Below are 12,975 nucleotides of genomic sequence, written 5' to 3'. Positions count from 1 at the left end.
AAAGTATTATTTCTTATAGTGACAGTTGTTCAAATGGTAAATATCAATAAAATAATCCTATCTCATTACTTTTTTTTTAATGAGTAAATATAAAATAAAAGAAGGGAAAATATTTTAACATGAGATATCTGAATAAATATATGAAAAAAAAAGAGATAATGGTATTCACTATCATTTTTATCACCATCATTCTATCATTTTATGATGCGAAATTAAATGATTGAAACTATTTATATATATATTATTTGTCGATGGTATGATTTATTGATATCAAGTTAAAAAATATTAAAAAGACAATAATAAAGAAAGACGAGGAATATAACTTCTCAACAACTCTAACGTATTGTTTGAGAAATGATAAACTACCAACTAAATCACTACTCTTGAGATGTTTGGATTCGAAGATGACTTAAGATGAGTTGAGATGGATTGTGAATAGTAATGAGATGAGTTGTGAATAGTAGTGAGATTTGTAAGTTAAAGTTGCTGAATAGTAATGAATAGTAGTGAGATGAGTTGAGATAAATTGAGATGAGCTGTGAATACATACATCGCATACCCGTCCTTCCACATGTACAAATGAAACGCTGCATTTCATATGCACCATCTCACTGAGTCTTTGCTTTCTCCCTCCCTTCCTTTCCCTTTGTCACAGACAGAGCAAGCAGAGCACGAGTAACCCTCTCTTGCCTTCGGACAACCCATAGACAGAGCAACATCGCAGATTTGTAGAAGGGTGAATTTCATTCCCACAGACCACGAAAACATGAGGTTCTACTTTTGAACGCCATTTCTGGGCATTGAAAGTATGATATTATGCAAACAACATATAGTTATAGTTCATCAAGGAAACATAGCATACATCAGGAAAAAAAGTCTAAAATAAATAACACCCAAGCTGCCTATCAATTAACGCTTTATTATAGTCAAGTTGCAGACATATTTGTGAAAAGAAAATCCTAGCAGAAAGAATGTCCCATATGATATAAACTAATGAATGATACGCATAGTCACTAAAAGAATTATCAGAGGCTTCACCAAACTGCACTTTTTATTCTCTTCAAATCCCAGATCAGAATGTCTAACCCTTCTTCCATGAACAAGATCCTATAACTTGACAGTCTTTCAAAGCTCAAATAAAAGTCCAAATGGAAATGCTGCACCTAAGGCACTAAAGATGTCGCTAAAGGCAAGAAATCTGATTTCCAAAATAACAGATTTAGAAAGCATCTAGGACCTATTAAAAAGAGAAAACCTCAACTAAGCTGAACCAAAATAAACAATGCTCATGCCCTCAACGATGACCACTGGTGCGCTCTCTCTCTCTCAGACACTAGAAGGCTCTAGGGATAGGTTTCATTTCGTATTTTTTGAGTGCTCTTATCCCTCCTTTCTGCTGGGTTTGATTTAATTTATTTTTTTTAATATATTGATTGATGTCACGTAAACCGATTCTCCAGAAGTACCCAATGCCGGATACTTTTAGCATAATTGTAAAATAATATATATTTTTTTTATTTTGATTTTGATTTGATGTATTTAAAATTTAAAAAAATTATATTTTATGAAGAAGTTGTACATAGGTTGTTACCGTATCCTCTTTTTCTGTTTTGTAATCTAGAACTCTGTGAGCCGACATATACATCCACGAGCGCGCACAGTGACCGACGGAGTCCGTGACACTGGAGATTCTGAGAAATGAGTTGACCACTGCGGCAACATCGGATCCCTTGCAAGCTAAAGCATATTGGCCACGTGCAACAAGCCCTGGCTGACCTGGCCACCTAGGAGCAACCCGACAACTTGAAAAAGTACTATCTCTGTTTGATTGATTGCAAGCTTACAAGCCTATGCCCATTGCCCAGTATCTAATCATCGACCCCACCCGGTCCCATTCTGATTTATAAATTCATATAGGAAGGACCCCAATTGCTGCATATTTTGCAGACCAACCATAGCACAGTTTCTCATATTTTATTCTCATCTCATTTCTTGTACATTAATCTGATTCCATAACTAGTAAAGTCCAGTGCACTTATTATGATGCCCTCTTTTGTTTTTAGTTTTTTTTTTATTTTTAATTTTTACCGGACAAAGTTGAAAATGATGGGCGTCCATTAAAAAAAAAAAAGTATTGTTTATCAAATTAATATCTAATAATTCATCTTTAACCAATGCGCAGTAAATATATAACTTCACACTGATAAATTGTGTTGATTTAGCTGAAAATGGTATTGAAAAAAAAGAATTACTAGACACATAAAGAGATTATATAAAATAAATTTATAAATTATTGTAATTTTATGAAATCTGTTAGATCTATTTTATAATAAAAATAATTTTATAATATAAAATATCATATCAAATCATATCAATTTATAAATTTATTTTTATATAATTTATTTATAATTAAAATATTTTTCTTGAAAAAAACATATCACATCCTGATCACCCTGATATATAGTTACTTTCTGCTATGGTAAAATTAATTTGTAGGGATTTTGAGGCTTCAAATCAAGAAAGCTAGCATTACATGTGATGATAGATAGATGCAGTACTACGTTAGTGCTGCAGATGACAGTCAAGGACTGAGGTAGTCAACCCATTTTTCCCTGACGACATACTTCTGACGAGAATCTCAAGTGCATGCAGCATGCATACATATATAGGACCAGACCTCCTAAATCCCACTCTCTTTGATCTATTAATTTAAATCCCCACAAAACAAGAAGCATCCGCGCTTCTACCTTACTTTGTCGTTTTCCTGATCATTTTATATTTTCATAACTCTCTCGCGCGCACGAGCTTCTTACCTGGAGATCTCCACCCAGAAGCTACCTCTCCCTTTCTTCTTCACCCTTCTTCACCCTTTAAATTCACTTCCCTAGCTCTTCCTCAATCTCATTCCCATTCTCTCCCTTTCTCAGTACACCCTCTCTCATGTTCTTATTTTTCCACTCTCTTTCTGATCACCTTCTCTTCTAGCTACTGCAACCTTCATATATAGTAGGCTAATCCACAAGATGAATGTGCAACAAAGAAAAACTCCTGCAAATGATAAGCGTAAAAAGCCCAGAATGCTGAAAGATTTCCTCAGCGAAAGCTCAGATTCATGTCCTTCAGGCGCTGGATTCAAATCCTTTCCTACACAGCCATGCAGTAGTACTACTTGCAGTCATGAGTACCATTCAAATCCAAACAACACGATGAAGTTACTCAGAAGCCGATCAAAAGCTGCATCAGTAGCCACAATCTCAGCCGTCCAAGCCCTGATTAACGCATTTAAGAAATACCCTCCGATGTTCCTGTCGAGAAAGAAGTACTATTCGAGCAGCAAGGAGGCCGGTAGGAGCACTCGCGATCTCGATGGAGCCAAAATCAGGTTCAGAGTCAAAGACATCGTACGGTGGTCCTCGTTCAAGGACTTGGTGGAGGAGAAATCTAGGCCCTTGGATGTCGCTTCCTCACCCGATGATCATCATCATCAGCAGCATTACTACTGCACCACCACCAACAGTAGTAATACGACCTGCAGTTCTTCCTCCAATGGCTCCAGTTGGTGCGAAAGCGACTTCACCTCCTCCGAGTATTTACTGTCGTCGTCCAGCTGGCACGGTAAGTCAAAGGAGTGCGGTGAACACGAGGTCAAAGTTGGTAAAAAATATTTACCATCTGTCGGTGGGGATTGCCTGGAGGTGACAGCAGGGACAGAAACTTACGCTGACATGGAAGTAAGACCCAAGGTGAGAACAATTATTTAGTGCCTCGCGTTTATAATTTTTAATATAAAAATTCTATATATAATTATTTTTACATATTATTAATATGATTGATTATATTATTTTTTTAATATAAAATAATTATTTTTAATTAATTATATCAATAAAGTAGTAGAATTCATTTTAATAAAAATTTGCTTGTTTGCTGTTGAGGGTGCTTCGTTTTGATTATTTATATGGGAATTAATCTTTAAATATATTATTTTAAACAATAAAATCATGTATAATTATTGATGATAAAAATAATTCTGATTTAATATATATTTAATGGGCTGGTCGCGGAAAAGTATAAGATAACATTGATTAAAATAAATATATAAAATAGGGATGGAGGTCCAACAAATTATAATGCAAAATAATTATTATATATACTTTTTGACTAAGCAATATGTTTTTTTGTTCCCTATGTATTTTCTATCCATAAACACCGAATTGCATGGCATTTTTTCATGTCAATTGCTTTCTTTATTTGTAATTTTGTCTCATTAGGGACAACTGCTTAAAGTTAATTAATTTTATCACATTAGACAAAAGAGAAGTTGGGGAGTAACGAGGAAGTTTCTTTCGATCTATAAATTAATCATATTCTTAAATAAAAACTATATAATACGTAGAAATGATTTATATAATTTTAGGGGTGTAATTCTTGCACATATAAAATTGAGTAAATATGAGATACACATAAAAAAATAATTAAATTAAATTAAATTAAATACGCATAACTTATATATACTAAAATTATGTCTAATTAATATTAGTACATTATTTGCCCTTACTTTTAAATGTATAATTAGCATATACTTATTTAAAAAGTAATATTCTAATTTCCACTTGCAACAACATGCCACGTCATCAACAAGAATCTAATTAATTTACTGATAACGCATGCATAGTACCATTGTACGTTCCAATGGCTTCAACCATTAAAAAATAAACCTAACTCTATTTTGAGATTCATAAGCTAAGAAAAAAATAGCTCTTCTTACATCAAAATCTGACGAATAAACATGTCGTTTTTTTTAAATAATATTGGTTATTGTTTCCGCAAAAATATTTCTTGAATTCTTTAGAACATTAATCTTGTTTGGATCATCAACCCATCTCAACTCATCATTACAACTTTTTTAAATTCTAACATAAAATATAATAAACAATTCAACTTTTTTAAATCTTAAAATAATAATAATATTAAAAAATAATATTCTAACAATATTTTATCATCTTAACTCAACTCAACTCAACTCACTTCAACATTCAAACTCAACCTAATCTTGTTTGGATTCAAAACTATAATAAACAATTCAATTTTTTTAAATCTCAAATTAAAAATAATATTATAATAATATTTTATTTAATTTTCAACTTTCATATCATCGTAACTCACTATTCAAACTTCCTCTAAATTTAATTATAATATCGGTTGAAGACTTCTTACGTGAGTCTCTAATCTTTATAATTAAACTCACACATAATTGGAAGATTATATAGAAGTGGAGAGGATGTTTGAAAAGGTTCTAAATAATTAATTAGTTTCTCCAACCCATTTCTTTTATGTGTAATATTCAGTATTTTAATAGTACTGTTCTAGTGAGTGTTTTCATGAAATTGTTACCAATTTTGATTTGCTGTAACAGATCATAAAGTCGGAATTGGAGGAGAAGGAACAGAAAAGCCCAGTTTCAGTGCTTGATTTTCAAGTTGGGGAGAATGAAGAGCCATCCTCGGCTTTTACTCGAAGCCTTGCCTGTGTGGAGAGTAAGTACTTCCATCTGATCTGCCATAACGTACATATATATGTTATGTTCATAGGAACAAAATGCTGATCATAAACCATGATGTTTTTTTAACAGGGACAAGACAAAACCTTATGCAAAAGATCCAGCGGTTTGAGAGTCTTGCTAAACCGGAGTCTTTCGACTTAGAGGAATGGATGTCAATGGAAGAAAATACCGAATTTGAAGAATTACACCATGATAATAATGATGATGAGGATGAGGAAGAAGAACCAAATGAACTTGAAAAGAAGGTGAGAGAGCTGGTGAATCATGTCAAAGTAGATATTGGCAAGGCCAAAGTGGAACAACTAGTACTGTTGGATTTCTTTCTTGAACAGTTGAGTACAAAGAAATCATGTCAAACAAAGAAGGATGATGAGTTTGAAAGGGAGATGGTGAGCACGGCAAAAGCCTGGATGAGAGGGGAACATAATGGGTACTTATATGAATGGGGGTTAGGTCAGCACAAGAGGGAGGCTTACGTTAGAGAGATGGATAGGAGAGAAATGTGGAGCAAATTCGAAGAGGAGCAAAAGGAAGTGGCATTGGAAATTGAGACTCAGGTTTTGGAGTTCTTGGTGGATGAGGTTTTTGTTGATCTCTTCTTACGATGAGAATGTCTATATATAATCTAATGGCGGCTGGCATTTCCCAAAGTACATTAATGCTCCAATCAGATGATGCCATATCAAGAAATGCATGCTTAAAAGAAGATGGTTATATGGATGGGGATTAATACTTTTTCAGTGACAAAACATCATTATCGATATGGTCTTATTCTCTAAGATCAAGTACTAGTACTATTTCAATTTTGGCATGTACGTATGATAGAAGAAATTCTTTTAACGTTTGAAGGCATAGCTCATGCACAATTTTGTAGGGTCTTTGCAACATTATCACATGAAGCTTATCTTGTGTTTAGCAAATAAACAAGGAAGAACAAATTTTTTTTTTTTTTTTTTGTCCTTTTACCAGAAAAGATCTTAATGAAAAAGTACTAAGTTTATTTTTTTATTTTTTTTCCTAATCAAATATGATATTTGTGATACATTATTCTGACTGATAAGGCCAGTAGACTGTGTATGTATGAGATCTCACATTGTTTGAGAATGAAAAATTATTGTTCTTTTTAATGGGGTCCAATTATATAATTGACTAGTCATTTCCGAATATAGACCCAGATGTGACTTGGGTCCCCATTGGGACATTATAATATTATCCAATTTTATTAATCAATCCTCTCTTTTAGCGGATTAATACACTTTTTAGTAGGAAAAAAAAAATTAAACTAAACTTAAAAAAAAAAAAAATCTTAAGCCAAAATAGAGGCGCAAACCAGGCAAAATATATAGTAGAACTAGAACAATATCTAGAAAGACAGTATCTAATGTCAGAAATGAGGCAAACCTGATGGATCCAAAATGTAAAGCCGAAATGTGTTTGGAAAAGTGAGCAGCAAATGAAAATGTAGCCTCCACACCCACAGCTCCCAAGTTTGCAAGGTCATCAGCTAGTCCATTCCGAAAATATGATTTGAGATAATGGCATGTAAGAAAGAAGGCCAAGGATATCTTTCCACATCTCAAAAAACCATGTGAGAGTTATAGTCATGAAGGGAATGTTGTTTTCAAAGAGCCATTGGGCCTTGGACCTTGGACCTTGGACCTTAATGCATGGTGCTCTAGTTAGGCTGTTTTTGCTGAATATTGGAAAGACAGATGTAATGCCCTCGTTTGGGTAGTCATCTCAATCCATCCCATTCAATCTCATCTCATTTTCTGTTCATTTCATTTCATCTCATTTCATTTGTAAATATAACTCAAACACAAATACTTTTCAATTTCAAATCATTTAATCATTACTTAATCATTATAACTTTTCCAAATTTTTAAAATAATAATATAATTCCAAATAAAATATCTTAATTCAAACCATTTTATTACTATTCATAGACTTCTCATTTCATCTCAACATCCAAATGAGGCCCATAACTGAAAAGTAAATTCAACATGATGTAAGTTTTTGTATTTAAAATTAGTAAATTGACGTGTATTGATATAGTACGTCAGATTGTAAAATAACTTTTAAAGAAATACTTTAGTCACAAATAGATCCCACAAAAATAAATTAACAAATTGATATAGTTCGATGTGGTATATTAAATTAATCTAACGTATCAAATATATAAAATCACGTCAATTTATGAGTTTACTTTTGTAAATTCTCTTTGTGGTTGTAACATCTCTTTTACTTTTATTGACTTTTATTATAGAGTAAATATAACGGATTATATGAAACCCATTTGAATTGTAGGTCTATTGTAAGTTTAGGACAAAATAGCATACCATTATAACATGAATAATGCTAACACAAACACAAAATGCTAGTAGAGATCAGAATTACCTACTGTTTCAGTCTTTTTATATTTTTGGACGTCCTTTTGTTTTAAATATATATTTATTTAATAAACTACGTGGGTATATACTATATCAAGATGACCACCTAAATGATAAGTTTCAAATGACTCAATAACAATATTCATCTCTATTGCCATTAAATTTTAATAGCATGATAGAGACCTCTCAATTAAAATATTAAATTTTTTTTGTAATGGATTGTTCTATATATCCACTCATATGAAATATCAAACCCATATTTTGGTATCGTATCATCTTAAACTTTTGAGATGAACGGTGATTATTTAACACCGACAAGGATTTTAATACCCAAGCTAGCTTGCTTGCTGCATGCTCATGTTGACATTGAAATGACGCAAAATGGCATAAGTTTGGAATTATATAGTTCAATTGTGCAAGTTGTATTTAATTTGTTGGGAAGCATAGAATGATAGTGAGTGTTTGTTTGATTGTTTAGAAATTGGCATGTGCGGAGTCGCTCTTTCTGGACCTACATATTTAGTAATTTTAGATGCAAAAGGATATGTAATTAAGAAAGAAAAGGACTACCTTAAGAACACGACATTATACTTATCTGTATCTTATAACTAACCACGAGTCCTGTTTGATATTTTTTGGGTCTCCAATTCAGAACATGTAAAAATTAAGTTCCAACTCAGTTTGCAAGGAAACCACTCATTTTGCAATCTGCTGATTGCCTATATTGGAAAACGTGTCGTATATTTAAACCCAAACTCTAACATTGTAAAGCGAAAAAGACGTATGCTCGGAATGATTCCACATATAATCTCGATTTATTTTATCACATTTTATTTTATTTTAACATTTAAATATTATTTAAATATAAATATTTTTTAATTTTCAATTTTCAATTTTTTTCATTTAATTATTAATTAATTATTATAATTTTTTCAAATTTTTAAATACAACACAAATAATAATTTAACTTTTTAAAATCTCAAAATAAAAAATTATATTAAAAAATTATATTCTGATAATATTTTATAATTTTATAATTTGTTTTTTACTTTTTCAAAACTCTGTAAAAATTTTAACTCAAACTATTTACTATTATTTACAAACTATTTCATTATTAATTATAGATTTTTCATTTCCTTTCATGTTTGTAATCAAACGAAATCAAATTTTATTGAGATGTCTAATCTAATGTAATGATTTTTTTAGTACATATTAACTAAAATTAGTTATTATTAGACTTTGATCAAATCAACGAGAATACTGTAAGAAGGATTGGTAAGTTGATTGCACCCGCTTCCCTTTTTTCTCAAGGAAAAAATAAAAATGGGAAGATTTTGAGAGTACCTACGTGTATCAGGTGGGACCGACTACCGAGTTCTCTTACCACAAATTAATGTGTACAAAACCATATCATACACTCGACGCACGCGTGGTTATAACCCCTGCAAAGCCTTCCAAAACATTCTGCACAATGCACATCGTATAGTTATACAACAGAAAGCCAGAAAATCTCTCTCTCTCTCTCTCTACTGCAATGCGAGAGCTGAGACCAAAGTTTAGAATGTAAAAATCTTCCATAATACTCGTGAGTTTCACATGTGTAATCAAACAGATACCTTTTTCCATCTTTCCGCCTCTCTTTTCTCTCTCTGTGGGAAGGTCAACATGCAAATGAACCGGAAGCCGTGTTGGTAGTCTTTGATCAAACTTACGTACCAATGGTTTCATTTATTTGAACACTCTGATTGATACCCAAACCCAATAGGCCGAGGGAAAGAACCTGTTAGTCTGTGAGTGATTGTTGGAACGAAGCGGAAGTAATGAGGAAAGAGGAGCAAGCACGGTCGTTGTTCGGGATTTCGCTCTCAGACCGACCCAAATGGAAACAGTTCCTCATTTGCTCTGCTGGGTTCTTCTTTGGCTATCTTGTCAATGGTATCTGCGAGGTACTCTCTCTTTCTCTCTCGCTATTTGGCCCACTGTTTGGTAAGTCACAGTGACTGATAATGTGTTTCGGTAAATGATACAAGGGAGAAAAAAGTCGTTGGATTCTTGCATATCTCTATTTTATTTTTAATTTGCTGACATGGGATTTATTGATTTTTCACTGTTTGGCTGCCGAAGTACGCCGTTTTTTATTGTTTTACTGCATCTGTTTGGTTTCCGATCAAACCGAGCTAAAGAATTAATACGAAAAGCTTTCCTGATTTTTTGAACCGATTGTAATTTCCGGAATGAATCAATTTGATTTAGATATATAATTTTTGTCAGTAGTTTCTGATTCATTCATAATCTTTGCATAATCTTTAGGAGTACGTGTACAACAGGCTCCAATTCAGGTAAGTTGAGTATCGTAGTACTGTTTTATGCGGGACCTCTGATTCTTAGCTTTAATTAAGGATTTTCTTACTATAATTATTCATGATGGATTCATATGATTTTTTTTTTTTTTCCCCAGCTATGGTTGGTATTTCACATTTGTTCAAGGCTTTGTCTACCTGTTTCTGCTTTATCTCCAAGGCTTCACCCCCAAGCAAATGGTGAACCCATGGAAGACTTATGTGAAACTCTCTGCTGTACTTATGGGTTCCCATGGACTTACCAAAGGGTCCTTGGCTTTCCTGAACTACCCTGCACAGCTTATGTTCAAATCCACAAAGGTAAAGAAGCAAATTCATTCACTTTTTTTAGCTGATTATATATAGATTTCCATGTCCTCAAAGATATTTTCTCATTGTTATGATTTTGGGTGCATTCAGGTTCTCCCAGTCATGGTAATGGGTGCATTCATACCTGGTCTGAGGCGGAAATATCCACTTCACGAATACGTGTCTGCGATACTCTTGGTTGTGGGTTTGATCCTTTTCACCTTAGCTGATGCACACACTTCTCCAAACTTCAGTGTAATTGGTGTTATAATGGTATCTGGTGCTCTAATCATGGATTCCTTTTTGGGTAATCTGCAAGAAGCAATCTTCACCATGAATCCCGAAACCAGCCAGGTGATTTTCATGCCATGTTAATTTCTAATTGGGTGTGTAAATGTGAAAAAAGGCATTCATGAAGAAAGCATGACCTTCATATTTAGTTTTTTACTTTTTCATCTAAATGTGCAGACAGAGATGCTGTTTTGCTCAACCGTAGTCGGCCTGCCTTTCTTGATTCCACCAATGCTTGTAACTGGAGAATTATTTAAAGCATGGAGTTCATGCTCAAAGGTAAAAGGGGAAAATGCTTCTTTCTTTTTTCCATAACTACATAATGCATGCTGATCTAATGATCTTGTTGATCATTTTCATGATGCAGCATCCATACGTTTATGGAGTGCTAGTGTTTGAAGCCATGGCTACATTTATCGGCCAAGTTTCTGTCCTCTCCCTCATTGCCCTCTTTGGTGCTGCAACTACTGCCATGGTACATTCTTCTCACAAGCTTTTTCCTTTGTTCCATTATGTCAATTTATGCTAAGATAAGGTCTCATGACATGGGTTCAATAAATTCCATCCATTTTATATATTGTGCTTTCAAAAACTTCCATCAATGCATTATGCATTTATGCTAAAATAAGTGTCACTGGTGGTGCTTTTTTCCCTCTTTTCTAACATCTGACTCTTTTGGGGAGTAAATGCCCTTTATTTCAAGCTGCTAATATATGGTGTAGTTTCACAAGTCCTCCCACCCCTCACTCTCTAGCTACCCCCTGTAGCATGTGACTTTTTTCAGTAACATGTACTAAACATAAAGTGTACTTGGGCTGACATTTCAAAGACAATATTGCAATCTTTTATACTTTTTTTGTAAACATTTTTTTTTTAATTTTATAAAAATTGAACCTAGACTTGTTTTAAAATGTTTAATATGGAGTTCATTTTTTTTTTTTTGGTGCCAAAAATAATGATTCACAGGTGACAACAGCAAGGAAGGCAGTGACATTATTACTTTCATACATGATATTTACAAAGCCATTGACTGAGCAACATGGGACTGGACTTCTGCTGATAGCCATGGGAATCACACTGAAGCTCTTGCCTGATAACAAACCTAACAAGAGGGTCTCCTCCCCCTCCCCCTCCTCCTCTTCCAGTGCCCATATTGAGAAGCCTGCTAGCACTGATCAGCAGGAGATAACTGAACTAGAAAACGTAGAACAAGATGAAGAAAAAAGGCCTCTGGTCTGATGTTAAGAACTACTACTACTGCAACTTCTATAATTTTATTCTTTAAAATTATGCACCCTTTAATTAATTAGTTTAGGATTTAGAAATCATGGTATGGATCGAAAAAGAAATTTCAGGTCATAAAGAGGTACTTGACAAATGGGTTTAAAATCTGTGGGATTTTCTATTACATAAATTGAATCCATTGTAATGGTTGCTCACAGTTTTGGTACGTTTTCATTGATGGCTTGAGCAGGTGAGTAGGTTTTATTTTAACTAGCTGCTATTATTTTTTATGTATAGGTTTCCATCTTTTTTCAATATTATTATCATTATTATTTTATGAAAATGAGATGTATAAAAAAATAATAATAATTGAAAAAATGAAAATTAAGAGAGAGTTTCTGTTCATTATTGTGGTGAGAAATAATAGTCTTCTGTAAGAAATAAAGATTAAAAAAAATAAAAATAAAAAAAGAAGGAACAAGGAAATTGAAAGGTGGCCACAAATTATAAACGACAAAAAGTGACAGCTCTAACAAACGTGTTTGCTCAATTGCATGCATGTTCGACAACGTGGAACGCTGCTCTCTTTTAACCCCTTTCGATTCTCTCTTGTCTCTTTATCAAACCGTGAAAAGAAAATTGTGCATGCAGGCCTTGAGACCATTCTCACTTCCTTCCCTCTCGTTTTAACAACTCCTTTTTCTTTTTCAGATTTTCTTATCCTCACAAGACAAGAAAGTGACATCTATTATTAAAAAATAAAATTTTTAAAATAATTTTCATATTTATTTATTTATTTTAAATAAGTAAGTGACGTTTAGACACTCTATAATTTTTATAATTTTGAAAGATTCCTCATCTA

General features: G+C 33.1%; 2 protein-coding genes across 3 annotated transcripts; both read left to right on the top strand.

Annotated features, from left to right (window-relative positions):
• Positions 1-2,696: 2,696 nt before the first annotated feature.
• LOC108998234 lies at positions 2,697-6,508 on the top strand. Its single transcript, XM_018974735.2, has 3 exons — positions 2,697-3,743; positions 5,414-5,534; positions 5,630-6,508. Exons 1-3 carry the CDS (start codon positions 3,024-3,026, stop codon positions 6,166-6,168), a joined length of 1,380 nt encoding a protein of 459 aa, XP_018830280.1. The 5' UTR covers positions 2,697-3,023; the 3' UTR covers positions 6,169-6,508.
• A 2,876-nt stretch (positions 6,509-9,384) lies between these two features.
• Positions 9,385-12,176, top strand: LOC108998210 (UDP-galactose/UDP-glucose transporter 4-like). 2 transcript variants are annotated; one of them, XM_018974709.2, is made up of 7 exons: positions 9,385-9,896; positions 10,261-10,289; positions 10,409-10,610; positions 10,710-10,952; positions 11,067-11,168; positions 11,257-11,364; positions 11,856-12,176. In XM_018974709.2, exons 1-7 carry the CDS (start codon positions 9,771-9,773, stop codon positions 12,126-12,128), a joined length of 1,083 nt encoding a protein of 360 aa, XP_018830254.1. In that variant the 5' UTR covers positions 9,385-9,770; the 3' UTR covers positions 12,129-12,176. The 2 variants fall into 2 exon arrangements, with proteins under 2 accessions (XP_018830254.1, XP_018830255.1); XM_018974710.2 differs by lacking the exon at positions 10,261-10,289 and having other exon boundaries at positions 9,778-9,896.
• Positions 12,177-12,975: the final 799 nt, after the last annotated feature.

Source organism: Juglans regia, chromosome 12 (genome assembly GCF_001411555.2).
Source record: "Juglans regia cultivar Chandler chromosome 12, Walnut 2.0, whole genome shotgun sequence".
Classification (NCBI taxonomy): Eukaryota; Viridiplantae; Streptophyta; class Magnoliopsida; order Fagales; family Juglandaceae; genus Juglans; species Juglans regia.
The sequence above is the reverse complement of the archived record's forward strand: the minus strand, read 5'-3'. Positions and strand labels throughout refer to the sequence as shown.

What these genes read in the sequence shown, in the direction of transcription:
- LOC108998234 (XM_018974735.2), top strand. Translation starts at nt 3,024, where the DNA reads ATGAATGTGCAACAAAGAAAAACTCCTGCAAATGATAAGCGTAAAAAG. An exon ending in ACATGGAAGTAAGACCCAAG is followed by an intron (nt 3,744 to 5,413) that starts GTGAGAACAATT and finishes TTGCTGTAACAG; the next exon opens with ATCATAAAGTCGGAATTGGA. An exon ending in AAGCCTTGCCTGTGTGGAGA is followed by an intron (nt 5,535 to 5,629) that starts GTAAGTACTTCC and finishes TTTTTTTAACAG; the next exon opens with GGACAAGACAAAACCTTATG.
- LOC108998210 (XM_018974709.2), top strand. Translation starts at nt 9,771, where the DNA reads ATGAGGAAAGAGGAGCAAGCACGGTCGTTGTTCGGGATTTCGCTCTCA. An exon ending in TACAACAGGCTCCAATTCAG is followed by an intron (nt 10,290 to 10,408) that starts GTAAGTTGAGTA and finishes TTTTTTCCCCAG; the next exon opens with CTATGGTTGGTATTTCACAT. An exon ending in GTGCTGCAACTACTGCCATG is followed by an intron (nt 11,365 to 11,855) that starts GTACATTCTTCT and finishes AATGATTCACAG; the next exon opens with GTGACAACAGCAAGGAAGGC.